We start from the raw sequence: 17,334 nt of genomic DNA, 5'->3' as shown, positions 1-17,334 counted from the left end.
AGATACAATAACACGCTTAAACCACACAGAAAACAATATGTTTAACTAGAATATTTATTGCCCAGTCATCAATGTTTGCGCTTACAGAGAACCTGGTAAACATTCTGATCCATTCATGCGCCCTAAAGGCATTTTCAGTGGCACTTAAACGTTTTTGGAATTTCTGAAAGCTTATGGGGTGGATGACGTGAGCTTCAGCAATTGTTAAGAGCTTGAGGTGAAGTCTAATTTTACCAAAGGCAAAAACATGCTGATGAATGTAACGTGTGGATCACCTTGTGGTAGCTATGGCAGACCACACATTTCTGTAAGGATGTCCACAGGATAGCAAAGACAGCCTACTGTTTCCTTTCCTTCAAGGGTGTGTGCATCCGTTTTGAAAGTAATAGTGATATCTTTAACTTGTTTAACACCAACATTTCCTATCAGGTGAGCAGACAGAACATTGTCTACCCTTGTGTGTGACAGAACAAAAACAAACAAGGGTACATTCATTTACCCCTTAATTTAACTACATTCATTCTCTTCATTCATTAAATTCAGTCATCCATGCATCTACGCAGTGTAAAACATCATCCATCTTTGGATTTTTATGTTGTCCCACGTAAACCCTACAATCAATCTTTACTGACATACCATGCAGTAGTACAAAAAGTATTTGCAAACTCGTATTTGCTTGCAAAATGTGAAAACAAACTAAATGTTTTATGATGATAACAGAGGTATTAACACATGTAGTTCCTAACACACTGTAAAATACATTTATCGTCTAAAACAAACACTGGGCCTCTTCCTCAACTTCTGAGTACTGTGCCTCACCACAGCAGCACCCGGTGACAGTAATCATAGAAAAGGCTGAATTTCAAGCTAAGTAAACTTTGAATGCTGCCATTGAGTCCATCTAAAAATATATAATAATATATATCAGTCATAAAAGCAGTATTTATAACTCATTGACCTCACACCTCTGCACGCCCGCACCACACACACACACACACACACACACACATACATATATTTCAGTTCAGTCTCAACTTCTTGTGCGTAGTCGGTGTGAAGTGTGTGATTGGTGCTTTGCAGCAGCTGCTTCTGTTTTGGTGTGTCCAGCAACTTGAAGCTGGTTGGGGGACATGTCCTTTTTAAGGAGTCTCTGTAAAGTTGCTGCTGGGGGTAGGAGAGCGCCCCCTGCTGCGTGGGAGGCGTTAACGGCTGAGGCGTTCACCGCTGTGTCCACCAGGCCCTCCAGCTTCACCAGACGGCTCAGGATGTCATCCAACAGCACAGCGATGGTACGCTTCAGATCGGCTGCATGCACACACAGCACACAAGGATAGAGGGGGGGGTAGATAAAAACATTAGCCTAAATATGTCAATGATATTAACAGCTGAACAGGAAATGTCCCCACTTTTCATCAGAGAAATCTGGTCACCATACCGTATCCAGCCATGGAGGTCCCTTGGGGACCAGAGGGGTCCTGGCTCTCCTCGCTGAGGGCTTTGACGTAGCGCCTGCTCAGGTCCAGGATCTGCTGACGCAACTGAGCGCTGCTCTGGTGGCGTGGGCGAGACAGCGTGTAGTGCAGCAGTAGCATCCCCCAGCACAGGCCCACCAGCACCAGGAATACACTCAGCTTCTGGGACATGTTCCTGCGTGCCACACACAGCATCGCCCTCGCACACACACACTCTCACACACACACACTCACACACACACACACTCTCACACACACTCTCACACACACTCTCACACACACTCTCACACACTGGGAGTGGGTGCAGGGTGTCAGGAGTGAAACGAGGATGCTGGCTGAGCCACAGGAGGAAGTGCAGGATTGTGGGGGCAACCAGGACGTCTGGGGCTCTGGTGAGGTATGTAGGTAAGGAGGGGACAGGGGAGCGTAGGCAGGGGCAGATGGAGAGGGCTATAGCTGTTGAAGGGACACAGAGAGGGGCAGTTATGTCAGCCTGGATGAGGCCAGGGTCAAGGCAGGGTGTGGGAAAACAGATCTTGAAGCTCTGCCCAGGGGTTGATGGGTAGTGTGAGGATGGGTGAGAGGATTTGGAGGGACCAGGAAAGGTCAAGGGTGAGACTGGAGTGTTGACCAACCATGGGCACATACACACACGCACTTTCTGAAACACACGCACACACACATTGAAAGAGGAACTCAAAGTCTATTGATTACAGGTGAGCACAGCAACCATACACAATCACATCAATGTAAATATGTCAAAAGCCACAAACTTTTACACATGAACAAAATGTGCCTGTCTGGGGTTGATACCAGAAGATGGTGTCTCTTCCTGCTAAAGCTCCATGCCACACACAGAGAACACCTCCACCATTAACGTACAAGAGCCGCTTCATCGCCTCCTGACACATACTGTGCTGGGGTTTGTGTGTGTGTGTGTGTGTAAGCAAGGTCTGTGATCTGAACCCATGGCCTGTTCCTAGAATACACACTCAATCACTCTCTCAATCACAGCTCACAATGGTAGAGCGCAAAGAGCTGAATAAATTATGCAAACAGAGCAACCAAATCTCCCTTGTAGCATCCTGCCCTCCACTTAACCTCACGCACGCACGACACACACACACACACACACACACACACACACAGAGAGTGAAAGAGTTAAACATCGGCCACAGATACCAGTCTACATTTCCCTTGATAGGGTGGTACCTCGTAGAGCTATATGACGGGTGCCAATACCAGCAGACATTATATTGATATAGATCTGTGTCGGTGTGAGTGGCTTTGTCCAAGACTTGGGCCGAGTTTCAGAACAACTATCAGGCAAAACTGATAAGATAATCATACAGTTGTGGTCTACCTATTTTTCATACAGCTAACACCAGGCCTGTTTGCTGTATGCAATAAAAACAAAACATGTTCATTTGAGTGGTTGAACTGACGTGGCCTTTTTGTGGTCCTAAGTGTCCAAACATAAGTACAGAAATGTCTAATCTGCAAATAAATGTGGTTATATTGTTCAGAAAAAAACTGTTTTATATGAACATATAGGCCATTAATGCCAATCATATTCCTATTTTTCACAATTTTCAGCCAAACGAGGAAAAGCTCATATGGTGTGACTGTCCCAAGCCCAATTCACAAAGTTTGATTTTTAATAAAACCAATAAAATGAATACATTTCCCCCATATTTAAGTACTACCACAGATGTCTACTTGTAAGTCTGCTGTTTTAAAAGTCCAGGCATAATATTTTGAACCAGCCCTGAACAAAAAGATTTTGTCCCAAAAATCGATATCATATGGTGTGACCCTAAATATCCTACTTTTTTGTTTTGTTTTGTTTATGTAAAGCACTTGGGTGCAATGCTGTTGCTTTTAAATGTGCTATAAAAATAAATTGATTTGACATGTCTAAACACTGTTTTTTAAATGGGCAATTGTCTGGAGACCTTTGGGGATAGGGGGTCCTTCTTCATTCAAGTATAATAACATCTCAGGACATTAAAAGTTTACCAGGTGAGTTTTCTTTCAATAAATCAAGTATTTCCAGCACTCTTCAGTACCCCTTTTCACGGTCTTTTGGTGTGACCCATTTTACAAGAAAATGTCAAATGTAAATTACTTTTTTGTCAATATTACCTTTAAATCTATGTTACCATGTTGCAGTGATCATATCATTTTGGTGCTGACATGTAGCCACAAGACTCACACAACTAATAGTTAAGTGTAAGATATATTTTGACATATTTAACTTTTTTATATGTATTATTTAAGATGTGCACCTATTACATGTATGGTGAATCACACACACATAAAACATAGAAATGTGTAATGTGCACCTATTACATGTATGGTGAAACACACTCACACTACAGCCTTGGATGCAAAAGCTAGGCTTACATATTTGACATTCTAAATATCAATAGTAGTCTGAGAAAATAAATCCTGGTGTTGAAGACAGTAATAATGTTGTCTTTATCTCTATAAGTAATTGCAACAATTTAATCTGATTATAATGCAGGATAGCCTATGTTTTTAAATATCTGAATACATTGTTGAATTTGTCTTTTAACAGATATGAAGAGAATAAACTCAAAAGGGAACTACAAACATTCAGATTGAAGCCCAACATCGAGAAGAGAAAAACTCAGGGAACTTAAGTGCTATACAATAGGCCCTATTTGGTCTAATTAATTTTTTACACAGAGTGATTTTTAACAGTGAACCTGTCTTAAACTGTCTTTTGTTTGTGAAATACACATTTTTGCATTAACAGATTGCTATGTGGTGTGATTTATCATATGGCGTCTAAATCATACAAATCTCAATGGAACAGATAGGAAATAGGGTCAGCAAAAGTCACAAGCATTTTCTTTCTATCAACGTATGTCAAAATTAACATGAAGTTTATTGAAAGATTGAGGACAAATGCCTTACTTTGATGATGAAGAAATATACTGTAAAATATAATACATTTGCGAGATCTTGATGAAGTAATGACAAAAGATTATGATACATCAACTCACATAAAAAATATACCCCATTATACTTTTATACACAATAACTTTCATGTCACAATATGACAATTTTAGTCAGAACAAATAAGTGAATAAATATGAATTCCAATACAAAATCTAAAAGACCATACATATTTTTATCTGGTTTTCGGCCTAAAACGTCAACCCTCCATTTACATATGCAAGCACGAAGCAGGTAATAAATAAATGCTTGATCCTATTGCAGATTTAAATGGAAAAGTCAAGAGTCTGAGCAAAGTCTTTGGTCAATAATTGATAAACCTATTGTTTGTGCAAACTGGACAGCAGTCTGAAAAAGCGCCCTTTTGCGATAAAATCTTGCAGTATCATCCTGTACAATACAGTCGGTGACACAAAATCTTGTGTTAGGCTCGTTGGAGGTGCCAAGAGGAAATATTGACAAAAAGAAGAATAGCTACATTGTGTGGTGTGTATATTCCGTATGGATACATAAGTTCCAGGGCAGTTAACCCATCGAACTTCCTTTAATGTAGCCTAACGCTAAAACACGAGAGGGGACTATCACCTGGGTGCCCTCCTGTTACAGACAGACACATAGTAGCAACCAAACAGTTGACCTATTCTCAAACACCAAACCACACCTGGGATTGACAGAAGGGACACGATCCTACTCACTTCACTGGTAATTTGGTAAACACAATACTCGGGGTGTGGACGAGAACTCGGAAGAAATCTCTGCTAGATCGCAGCAGCACAGAGGTTAGCTGTCATCTAGGGTTAACGTTTTATAAGACTTACTGTACAAAATAGGTAGGAAGTACGGAAAGAGAGGATGATAAAGCATTTCAATAAAGTGACACTGATGTTTTTTTAAATAATTATCTCTTATAAAACAGCTTACCACACTAACCATACAATTAATATAGATGGCTAACGTTAACACTAACGTTAAGTTAAAGGTAAGAGTCACTTGAATGATTCCTTTGGCCATCGTTACTTTCTAGTCAGTAAACACAGACACATCAAAAGGTCGACCCATGGCCACCTTGATCAACAAACCAAACGCCCAGACTAGCATTAGGTAAATAAAGTATAGTTACCTGAGCTTTTTAAGGTATAAGATAACGTTCGTTCATGTTCAGAAGGTTTAGAATGCACCTCTTGCACAGAGCATATGCCAACCGTTGTCAAACTGCGATGATGAAGGCGATCGACTTCTACCAGCTGACTACAGCACAATCCATAAACAACCCTCCATGGATATCGACCTTTCCAGACCAACCAGAATACCAGAGAAAGCCCAGAAATGCACGAAGAGTCACAAGTCAAGAATTGGCCATTTCGTCTGTCGTAATGGCACAATAAAACCGGTTAAAACTACAAACGCTGCTGTGTAAGTCAGTTTCCTGGGTGGGCCAGAATCAACTGTTACGCGCTGCGTCACTGGAATGAACGCTGCAGCACTGTAGCAATGCTTCCTGGGAAATGTAGTGACAGATCCAATGGTCTGACCCTGTCTTTGAACTTCAAGAAAGTCAACTGTCTCTAAACTATTGCAGAGGTTTATTTATCATCAACATGTTTAGTGTTAATTTTTGTTTTTGTTCAGTCAAGAAGCTGCATATATCAGCTTATCCCCAAATATACCAGATGTCTCTTGTAATATGTATCATGCTGTATGTATGCTATATGTACATTCCTTACTACAAGGCTGCTGTATACTCCTCACTGATTCAGACCTAACAGTCAGGTCAGGCCCACACACTCCCGCCTCCCATTCATGGATAAAGCCATCCTTCTTATATCTATCTAGTCACATTGGTGACCACTTAAAATGGCCATTTGTTTACTCTTTGATGACACATAGAAATCAAAATGATATATACACACACACACTTTAGAGGTCCTGTAAATGACCTTGGGGCAGCATAGGGAATAGTTTACCCTTCAGTCGGTATCGTCACACTGGTGGCTGGTAAAATAACATATAAAGAATATCCGGGTTCATTGAATTCAACAGCATGTTTTATACAGTCTATGGGTTAGAGGCAAAGACACAACTACATTGGTCAAAGTTGGTATTTATTTCTTTTCATTTTTTTCAGACAAGTAACATCCTGAATTAGGAGTGCTTCCACACCAATGTTTTCAGGCATGCGTTTATGCTTACAGGAGGGCAGTGACACCATATCCCTCCCCAGACACAGCTGACCTCCAACCAGATTAGACCTGAATCTAGCACAGATCAGCCCTTAAACTGGGCTAGCTCCTAGAGTGAACTACTGCACTGTGACGGAGGAGATACAAGACCGCCTTAAAAAAAAAAAACAATCCTTTAAAAAATATTCTCGCACATGCTCATTTATATAAAGACGTGGCTACAAAGCAAAGTGCACTTTGCACAGATTAATGTAAACACTTAGATAAAAGGTTACCTCCCACATAGACGTTAAGAGAGCGTCAGTCCGAGGCCTAATCACCCAGACTCTGGAGGTTAAAGCAGAGCATGTAGCCTATATATTCAGTTTAGATTCAGACCTCTGACTGATAGTAAAAAAGCAACAACCATTTGGATCTAGAATTTATGACCATATACACACAGAAAGACAAACATGTACATAAAAACAACATAAAAAGTGTTTCTGGTGACAGTAGTAGTAGTAGTTATTGTAGAAATATCAGCTTAAAATGTTCTATTGGTGCATTACATGATAAATAACCATCTTAGTAAATAGGATACAGCTGTGGTGTTACATGTATTCTGCAGAAATGGATAAAACGTCAAAAAAGTGTTAAAAGTAAATTATAGAGCATCTTTTGCTGTGGATTAAGCCCAGCATTTGTGTATGAACACTGTTCTATAGCACAAGTTACAGAAAACTAATATTGACTGACATCTATCCATTTTATCCACCCATAAAAAAGGATCAAAAAAACCCTGAAACAAGGACATCGTCAGACTCAATCAATAAGCCAGAATGAATTTTTGATCTATCCCAATAACTGGGATGGCACATGGAAAAGAACACAACACACTGCCCTGTGACAAATTCAAAGGAAAATGGATTAAAGAACACTACGTTCCCCAGACTGATGAGAAAAGCAACTGAGGGGAGAGATCTCCTGCCCTTCCTCCCACTGAAATGCCTGTACAAATCCAGGGCAGTAAGTATGGCTTTATTGACTTCTTCTCTCTCATTGTCATTTACTTTAAAATACTCTTTCTGAAATACACAACCAAGTTGCTTATTATTCATGCTTGTATTGCACATGTCCCCTGACTGTCCCTGAAGTAGGTGGCTGGGATGAGACCACATCCGTGCTGTTGGTCCTCCCAGTCAATAGGGGGCGTGCTTACACAGGCCTGTAGCAGGAGTCTGGCTGCCATGTACGCAGATCCACCAGGATCTGGTTGAGCTTCTGCATCCAGAGATTCCTCTCGTCCTTAGTGTCTGCACTCAGCCAGTTCCTGAAAAGGGGAGAGAACAGCGCAAGTCAGCTCCCCTGCTGTAGAACAGGAATGCAATATGTCATAATCATGGTCCTATGACCTTGCTGACCCTGGCTGGCTGATCCCAATTACAGAGATCACCACAATATACTCAACATAATTTTTTGCGAGCATTGAGAATAGCCGGATGGCTGAAACATCTTTTTTTTTTTTAAAAGTTGCTCCCTCTGCAAGGACTTTGTCTAGTCACCTTTTTCAGAGTCTGACCCACTCATAGCCTCTTCCTCACAGTGTCGGTTCTAACGCACCTGTTATACATATTTCTTTGCCTTCTGATCTTCTAGAGTGTTGTTAAATTCCTAGTGCTATAGGTAGGGGAGTGCATGCAGCGGGCAATCAACAATCAAGCCTATTTACCATCAAAAACAAAGCCACCAGCAAAGCAACCTTTGTGGGCAAAAAACATCACCAACAGAGCAGCCTTTGAGAGCATTTCACGGGCACCTTCCTTCATCTGTGTTTAGTTGAAATAAGGTTAGTCATAAATACATTGAACATACAGTAACGGTCACTATGGTGATCCACGTGGTGCAGTGACTTACTTTGTGACACACATGGTGTTGTGACACTGGCTGACGAGGGTCTCCCTGTCGTCGTCTCTCTGTGGCCGCACCGTGATCAGCTCAAACGTGTTGGGCCGCGCACAGAACTCACGGTTCGCCGGTTCCACCCGGTGGCTCGTGCAATTTGCAAGGTTGATCCGCCCAATCGGGTTCTAGAGGGAGGACACACACAAACACACACACGTCCAATGAGGAATTAAACGTCATATGTTTGGTAACATATTAAAGGACTGAGGATTGACATTGAGTGACACCATTACTCTGGTTGCTTACAGAAGCAAGTGTCAGGACAAAGCCAGGATCACTGAATTTGAAAAACAAGCAAACAAAACCCGGCTCTGTCTCTAAATAATTTCCCTACCAAACAACGATTTGAATGAAACAACGATCACAGTAGGTGGTGCTTTACCATGATTAGATACAACCAGGGCCTGACTCCATTTCAACGGTCTATCTTGAGACTACTTTGATGGGTGCTGTCCTTACTGAATGAAATGCAATACGCATCTCAGGTGGTGTGACGGGGGTGTTTCACTCAGACTAGCCGCCTGCCATTCACCTCCTTGTGCCCTTGAGCAACACACTTAACCCCAAGTTGAAATAACTAATACTGTATATGTAAGTTGCTTTGGATAAAACCATTAGCCAAATGAATAAACAAATAAAAAAAATAATAATAAAAATAACCTTGCGCTTCTCGTCGTCGGGGTAGGTCCAGTAGGAGATGCAGTACCCTGAGAGCACACACCATCTCCGGTGCCACGCCCCAAAACCACTCACGTCCTCAAACATCGTCTGCAGGAGAGACAATCAGTCAAAACCAGAACCTCAAGAGACAAAACAATTTAAAAGCTCAAGCCACGCATGCAGTGTGTATATGTGTGTATATATATATATATATATATATATATATATATATATATATATATATATATATATATATATATATATATATATATATATATATATATATATATATATATATATATATATATATATATATATATATATATATATAACAACTAAAATATAGGCTGTAAATGACCCCATAGATATATAAATGAACTGTAAATGATTTGAATAGCTTCAAGCAAAAGGCCATCAAAAAACAATTTCTTAATATGTACTTCAGTTAGACCTAATGAGTTAATGAAGAGCATTCTATACTGAATACACCTAACTGAAGTGTCAGTAAAGGGGTGCTGTGATGTTAATGCATTAATTGGCAGACTAAAGGGAAGGTCATGAGCGTCAGGAAGTGTGCCCTCACCAGGAAGCCCCTCTCTTCCACCCGTGAGCCGACCTCACACTGCATCTTCAAGTAGATGTGCCCTTCCAACGGACACAGGAAAGGCACCTACACACACACACACACACACACACACACACACACACACACACACACACACACACACACACACACACACACACACACACACACACACACACACACACACACACACACACACACACACACACACAGACAGACAGACAGACAGACAGACAGACAGACAGAGCAGAGGGGCATTTTAGAGGACAATACAAGTTGACCAGACGTTTACCTAAAAAGAATTACAAAATTATTAGACTATGACTATGAGAATTAACACAAACTCCACGTGTACTGAAGAGTGTGTTTATCGTCGCGCGTAGACTCTGAACCCTACACCAATACACATATCCACAGTGAGAGTGGATGTGTGAGGAGGAGCCTAGGACCCTACTCAGCCTCTCAATTGTACTTGTTCAAGATTACTCATAACACAATAACTCTCCTGAGAACCAGTCAACCCAGTCTTTTAAGTGTTCAAATCAGAACTCAAGAAACACAAACACACCCAGCTTTGTGAACAAAATGCACAATGCAAGTGAACCAGAGGTTAGACATTAGTATAATAAAAAAATAAACACACATCAAACCCACACACGGTCACGGCAACACCAACAAAAATCAGATCAAAGCAAACAAATAAAAAAAGCAAACAAGTAAACAAAAAGAATTTGAGCATTAAGAGTGTTACTATCAGTCAGGTGACAAGCATGTAGTGACCTTTTTCTGAAACATGTCACTGAGAAGGTCTCTCTCAATCCCTTCATATTTGATCTAAAAAGGAGAGAAACAGACGAGTGCACATAAGTGAAACTGAGGCTGGTTCCTAAGCAACAGTATCCCAGCCAACTGAGGGAACCAGGAAGCCTGGCTCAGCACCAAAACTGTGTGGCCTGTGTGTTAGCTATACTAGATGTGCATGTCTGACAGTGCTAGATATGGAGCTGGTGAATGGTGAAAAGTATGGTCATGGTGCAAACTTAAAATAACATTTTAAAATGCAAATTCAAAATGAAAAAGCACACAATATTTCAAGCACACAAACACCACTGATGACATTTTAATTCAAGAATACCTTTTCCAGAGGGAACTTGTTCTTCCCAATGGAAGCGAGCGTAAGCTTGTGTGATCCAACGAGGACGAAGTTGCTGGTGCGCACTGCGTTGGGGCCTCCAGGACTGGCCATCACTGCCACGGTAATGCAAACGCAGAGTCAGAATCAGGACAGACCAGAGGGACAGCACAACACACACAGCAGGGCTGCAACTACCCATTACTCTCGTAGTCGATTATTTTCTTGATTAATCAATTATCTGTTGATCGATAACACACTGATGAAACTACCTAAGGGTTCTATAACAGAATGAATACTTTGACTGGAGGGTTGCCAGTTAAGAAAGCCTGAATAGACATCTTGAGTTTGCCTCCACTGTAAAAGTGGGCATTATGTTTCATATTTCTAAATGACAGAAGCTTAACAAGCCAGAAGCCTTAGAAACTAGACACCAACAGACACTTGCGATTTAAAACAAATGTCTTAAAGAAAAGAATGGAAATGGGAAGTGTATGTTTGAAATCTTACCTGGAGTCTGCAGACTACTCTTCTGCAAAGGGGTAAAACACAAAGGAGATTTTCATACAGGCCAACAACAACTACTACTGAACTCGACCCAAATATTTATTCTTTATAATATTTTATAAAGCCCGCCGAAAACAGTCAGTTTTACCCAGCTGGAGTTGCTAGTTCCAGCAGCTAAAGCAGCCAGGCAGCTGCAGCGCTACATTCTGGAGGCATGTCTGTGAGCCCCCACGTTCCTGCCCCCAGAGTGTAGTGCTGTAGCTACATGGCGGCCTTAGCCGTTGGAACTAGCAACTCCAGCTGGGAAAAAAACATTGTTTTCCATTTTCCGGCCGGAAAAACTGGCGGATTTCTCATTTAAGAGGAGACTGAATATCCTGAGTGAGCTGAAGGGACTTACTGATAGGAAGCGTTTGGGAGTGATGGCCTGGAGACAGAAAGAGACACAGACACAGACACACACACACACACACACACACACACACACACACACACACACAACAGAGATTCAGATTCAAACAAAAACAAATCTCATCAAATCGAACAAACAACCGCATCATATGCACACACACAACAACGGTCTGTGTGCCCATAAAGCTCTGACTAGTGTGATAAAGGCCTGGTCATCCATTCCCCTAATGCCCACCACTGTGCCACTGTGCGGGTAGAAGGCGGTGAAGTCAGAGCACCGGGGCTACCGACTCAGTGGGGTCAAGGGGTGGGTGGGGGCGGGGGCTCGGACAGCATGTGGCGTACCGTGAAGCACATGCCGTGGAGATCATGAATGTGCGCCAGCAGAATCTGAACACAGACATTGCCTGGTCTGAGTGATAAGGCATTACCTTTACATTTACTTTCAGATTACATACACCTAAGCCAACCGTAGGTAGTTTACATATATGCATGCGTCTTAAACCCTGTATAAAAACAGGGTTACATGTTCTCCAGTCCTGCCCTCACAGGTCACCATAGAAACAGGGCATCCATCCATCCATCCCATAATACCTTTGACTTGTTGGGCTTCTTCCTCTTGTCTGGGTTGAGCTCCCTCTTCTGGACCTGGGGAGATGGACCAGGCCAGTCAGTCAGGGCAGAGATCAGAGACCAACAGGAAACATTACGCAAGGCTGAACTCCAGGCACGGAAATGTTCCTTGCTTTATCAGACATTTTTGAAGTTGCTGTCTATAAAATTATCCATTTTAAAATCTTAAGTAAGCAGCCTGGCCCACGCCTGAAATCTGGCACAGGGAAGCCTGGGAGCTTTAAGCCCTGATTACATGTGCTCGGCACTCATTACTCACCAGGTAGTACACTTCAATGTCAATCTCAAAGTCATTGGACACTTCAGGCCTGCAGGGTTGGGGGGGAAGAAAAGGTATCTTAAGCATCAACAGAAGCAACAGCAGCATCTCCATACTACGGCAATGGAAGCACAGTCCTACAGTTTAACCGAGCTGCCTCCATGGCAGCCCTTTGGTCAACACCCGTGTCAAAGAGGAAGTGGAGTGGTGTAGTGATTCAGACAGTGAGGCCTTTGCTCCTGGGAGTGTGTGGGGGTGGGTGGGTGTATGTCAGTAACAGTGTGAACTTAGTGGAGAGGGTAAGCATGTTTGCTGTGTGTGTGTGTGTGTGTGTGTGTGTGTGTGTGTGTGTGTGTGTGTGTGTGTGTGTGTTGGAGAGAATCACAGTGTAAACTAGGTGGAGAAGGTTTGCTGTGTGTGTGTGTGTGTGTGTGTGATGATGGAGAGACTCACAGTGTGAACTTGGTGGAGGAGGTTTGCTGTGTGTGTGTGTGTGTGTGTGTGTGTGTGTGTGTGTGTGTGAGAGAGAGAGATGGAGAGACTCACAGTGTGAACTTGGTGGAGAAGGTGAGGGCATCTCCACTGAGCGCATTGCGGGTGCTGGCCAGGGGCGTGGCCACTGTGTTCTCTGCTCCAGAACGGATCATCACAAAGAAGTAATGGCTGCTCGACTCTACACACACACACGCACAAGAATGAAACACAAGAGTCAAACAAGACAAACCATCTATAAAGCCCAATTCAGACCAAAGATTCGAAAGACGAAACAGTTGCAGAAAGGAGTTGCAGCAGTGTGAATCAAATGTTGCACGTCGTTGCCAGCTGTTGCAAGCAGTCAAAAAGCATTCACCATGTCTAGTCGCAGTTGGAAGGTTTTAGAACGTTGCAGCAAGTTGCTGGTTTATAGAATGTTGCAGCTCATCTCGTCGCAAATCTTTGGTGTGATTTGGGCTTAAGAGCAAGAGGTGCTAAGTTGAATGCAAATGTAAAAACAAACGCAAAAGTCTAAAAATGTCACAGGACTCAAGAGGCCCTCTGCCAACAGTTGAAGGCCCCAACTGACATGGATAGTCCTCCCTTAGACATCCACAGATGCTCAGAGATTTAGGGGTTTAATAAACTACCCCAAGTATATTTTCTTTGGCTTTTTGCCTTTATTGACAGGACAGTGTAGAGGCTGACAGATGTGAGTGGGAGGGAGAGATGGGGTGGGATAGGGAAACGACCTGATGTGGCCAGTTGCGCCACAGCGCCCCCCCTCGTAGTCAGTGTTGAAAGGGTGTAAGTGAGGTGTGTTCTCACCAGGCCGGTTGGCGGTGGAGCAGACGAAGTCGGCTTTGAGGGGCAGTCGCAGCTCCAGCAGGCTGATGGAACCTTTAGAGGCCGAGGCCCCATCGGACCAACCCGCGCCCCCCCGCTCCGCTCTGGGGCCCTCCGCCTTCAAACGATCCAGCTCCGTTTTCAGGGCCAGACGACGCTCAGCTGGAACACACACACACACACACACACGTTACTGCTAGAAAAAGAGGGGGACCTGATCATTTAAAATATTCTCAAGCTAGTCTCCAGCAACACAATGCAAAGGCGGCTCCATCATTAGACTGTGAACTTAAATGTTCTCCCATAAAAAGAACAGAAAAGCATAAAAAAATCTCAGATACACTGCTTACTATGACTGCAACAGTCTAACGTGATTAACAGTGACTTGGCAGCATGATATCTACCCTGGTAAGATAACCTCTATGCTATGTTACTGTGGTAGCACAACTTTTGTGCATTATAGAATAAACAAATATATTCGTGCAGTATAGTCTCAAGCAGTGAGACAAACAACATCAGGTCTAAGAAGGTGTGTGTGTGTGTTGTTGCCGTTAGTCACTGGCGATAAACACTCGATCTCACCTGAGAGCCCTTGCCGTGCTGCTTGTGTATGTGGTGTGTGTTACTCACTGGCGATGAGCAGCAGTCTCTCTGCCTCGGCCTCCACCTGAGCGCCCTTGCCGTGCTCCTCGTCTGTGCAGCAGTTCAGCGCCTGGCTGGCCTGGTGGATCACGGTCTGCTGCAGGTTCATCTCGTTCGTCAATTCCTGGGGGAGCTGCACAGCACACACACACCTATGAAGCAACTTATGTACCAACAACTTGCACCAGAGGAAAAGCAAAACCCCATCCAATGGTAATCTTTGAAGGAAAAATAGAGTTAGAAAAACGTGATTGCTGTAAATTTTTCATAATCAGTGATTAAAAATTAAACATCAAAACACAAAAAAGAAATGTGGCTGAGCTGCTGAAGACAAACAAATCTGTAAACAGGCCCTCTTCTGCCAAACACCAGCGGGCGGATGCCCGTTGTTGTGAAGTGACTGTGACTGGCTTCCTCTCCAGCACAGCTGCCTGGAATGGGCATCCATCAACTGGGCGTGGCTGAACAAAGCTCCCCTCTGTCGCCTGGACACAGCTGGACATTATTGGCTCTTACTTTCCACATCAGAATCACAACATCCGTCACAGTGGGAAGCTCATAAAGTAATCCAGTACCCAGAAGCTCGCATCATGCTGAGCGAACTTCTGGGCCAAAACTCTCCTGGAAAACAGCTACTTTCAGAGGCGCCCACTGATCTCACTTCCTTTGTGTTCATGGGCAAAAGTTCCTACTGAAACCAGTCGCGAAAATGGCTGCCCGATACAAGCGTGGCCTTCCAACACCACCTCATTCACACTTTCGTGAAATCTAATTCCGGTCGTAATCATATCTGAATCATCCTGGGCATGTTTCTGTTATTAATGTTATGTTGTGTTATGTTTGTGGAAGCCAAGTCAATGTTTCTTGTTAAGTTACAGTATGTGTTTATGTAATGTCGTCTGTTTGTCATTATGTAGTAATGTGCATGTTTGTTGCGAGATGTCAATGATGTTTGCATTTTTGAAGAAAAATTGAAGCATGTTTAACAACAGTTGCTTTAAACCTCTACAGAAGTTATGTCTCATTTGCCTAAGCAAAGGCCCAACCAGAAGATGGCTACAAAGGCAAACTAAAGCGTCATCGTTTTGGTTGTTAGTTAAGCTGTCGGCCCGGTATTTTCATGAAACCCCAGTACATGTGCATACTCACAAGGTCTGCCACCTCTCCCACGATTGGCTATTGAGAAAAGCTTTGTTCAAAATCAGAGACATTCTCCCGCCCTATTTCCCTCTGAATCAAAGTATTCCTCCTAGACTACTCATACAGTAGACAGCAGGGCACCAGTTAAGGACAACATTCACCTCCACCGCCAAAAACACAACTGGGGTTATGAGAACTGAAAGGTACTAGCAATTACTTGACCAATGGCAGCCCTCTTTCTGTACTAGCTGACTGAGGAACACTCCTGCTATAGTGGTTGACCAATGGGAGCACTCGCTGTGGTGGTTGACCAATAGAAGCCTCCTGCTACGTTGGTCAACCAATGGGCAACCTCCTCACCTTCATCCTCTGCTTGATGCTGGCGTGGCTGGCGGCGGGGCCTGCTGCTGCTCGGCCCTCTGGGATCGATCCTCCTTCCTGGCGATCACCTGCTTCACCCGTCGGCCTCTCCGTCTCAGTCTTCAGCGAGTTGACCTGTGGCGTCAATGCTGGCCTTGCGAGAGGAAAGAGGACAATTAAACCTCACAAGTCCTAAACAAGACAGCCCTCATCAGTTATTCAGGAAGGCCGTTTTTGAATAAAGAGGAATTACAAGGAGAGATCACACAGTCAGCTTCCCCTGGTACCCGACTCTGAAGATAAAAAGCTAATTTTTGAGTGAGGGCTCTGTGTGTGTGTGTGTGTGAGAGAGTCTGTGAGTGAGTGGCGAGTGAGTGAGTGAGTGGCGAGTGAGTGAGTGAGTGAGTGAGAGAGCTGCAGGTGTGTGGTACCTGTAAAAGTAGGTTCTGTTCTCCATCTGTATTCTCCAGGCTGTCTGAGGAACCCGGCCTTCAGTATCTGGGCCTTCTGGAACTTGCTGAGCCTGGAGGAGCTGTCTGGGGTGCTGCTCTTCTCCAGGAAGGAGCTGGCGAGGGGTGGGCGTCTGAGGAGAGGCAGAGCGTTTACACAGGTTAGTGCTACCGCGTTACACTTCATCTGCCCTTTTAGGTTCAGACAAGAGGTTGTGAATGGAAAAGGTATCTGCATGTAGTGTGCAGATGTTGTTTTCACGTTTACATCCAAAGCTGCACCACCAGCTCTTGCTTGTTTACAGCCATTCTATTCCATTGCACTGTAAAACACAGGAGCTCCACAACGGCATTTAGAGAGCATAAAACCAGCCTGAGATGCGCATAGAAAGCTGTTCAAAAGTGGTACATAACAAGACCCAACTACTGTCAACAAGAAAATAGATCTAAGGCGGTCAGGGACAAAAAGGTCAGTTGTTTCCCTTGGCGCCAGGTTAGAGATCAGTGGATGCTGATTGCCTAGTGGGTTAAATATTTATTTTCTTGTCAATGTGTTAATCTTGCACACTGGTTATACGTCTGGAGACAACCACTGTGAAATGGGGACTACGTGGGTGGGAACGATTGCAGTGCACTGCACTTTGACTGTCAAATCCACCC

General features: G+C 43.5%; 2 protein-coding genes across 2 annotated transcripts; both read right to left on the bottom strand.

Annotated features, from left to right (window-relative positions):
* Positions 1-36: 36 nt before the first annotated feature.
* Positions 37-5,905, bottom strand: ccdc126 (coiled-coil domain containing 126). Its single transcript, XM_048229055.1, has 3 exons — positions 5,578-5,905; positions 1,436-2,133; positions 37-1,305 (listed from the first exon to the last, which is right to left on the bottom strand). Exons 2-3 carry the CDS (start codon positions 1,665-1,667, stop codon positions 1,031-1,033), a joined length of 507 nt encoding a protein of 168 aa, XP_048085012.1. The 5' UTR covers positions 1,668-2,133; positions 5,578-5,905; the 3' UTR covers positions 37-1,030.
* A 637-nt stretch (positions 5,906-6,542) lies between these two features.
* On the bottom strand, positions 6,543-16,983 carry LOC125284996 (anillin-like). The gene is made up of 17 exons (XM_048229178.1): positions 16,943-16,983; positions 16,657-16,808; positions 16,226-16,374; positions 14,714-14,849; positions 14,066-14,245; positions 13,310-13,436; positions 12,764-12,812; positions 12,466-12,519; positions 12,217-12,261; positions 11,861-11,887; positions 11,464-11,485; positions 10,957-11,069; positions 10,602-10,655; positions 9,822-9,908; positions 9,239-9,346; positions 8,531-8,703; positions 6,543-7,946 (listed from the first exon to the last, which is right to left on the bottom strand). Exons 1-17 carry the CDS (start codon positions 16,981-16,983, stop codon positions 7,832-7,834), a joined length of 1,632 nt encoding a protein of 543 aa, XP_048085135.1. The 3' UTR covers positions 6,543-7,831.
* Between the last annotated feature and the right edge of the window lie 351 nt (positions 16,984-17,334).

Source organism: Alosa alosa, chromosome 20 (genome assembly GCF_017589495.1).
Source record: "Alosa alosa isolate M-15738 ecotype Scorff River chromosome 20, AALO_Geno_1.1, whole genome shotgun sequence".
Classification (NCBI taxonomy): Eukaryota; Metazoa; Chordata; class Actinopteri; order Clupeiformes; family Clupeidae; genus Alosa; species Alosa alosa.
Note: the sequence above shows the minus strand (reverse complement) of the source record. Positions and strands in the feature narration are given on the sequence as shown.

Bases quoted from the DNA above. Each gene is read 5' to 3' on its own strand.
- ccdc126 (XM_048229055.1), bottom strand. From the start codon at position 1,667: ATGCTGTGTGTGGCACGCAGGAACATGTCCCAGAAGCTGAGTGTATTC. The intron at 1,306-1,435 runs GTATGGTGACCA...GTGTGCATGCAG, and splicing joins GACCTCCATGGCTGGATACG to CCGATCTGAAGCGTACCATC.
- LOC125284996 (XM_048229178.1), bottom strand. From the start codon at position 16,983: ATGGCTGTAAACAAGCAAGAGCTGGTGGTGCAGCTTTGGAT. The intron at 12,813-13,309 runs GTGAGTCTCTCC...CCAACCCTGCAG, and splicing joins TTCTCCACCAAGTTCACACT to GCCTGAAGTGTCCAATGACT. The intron at 12,262-12,465 runs GTATTATGGGAT...GTCTGTGTTCAG, and splicing joins AGAAGCCCAACAAGTCAAAG to ATTCTGCTGGCGCACATTCA.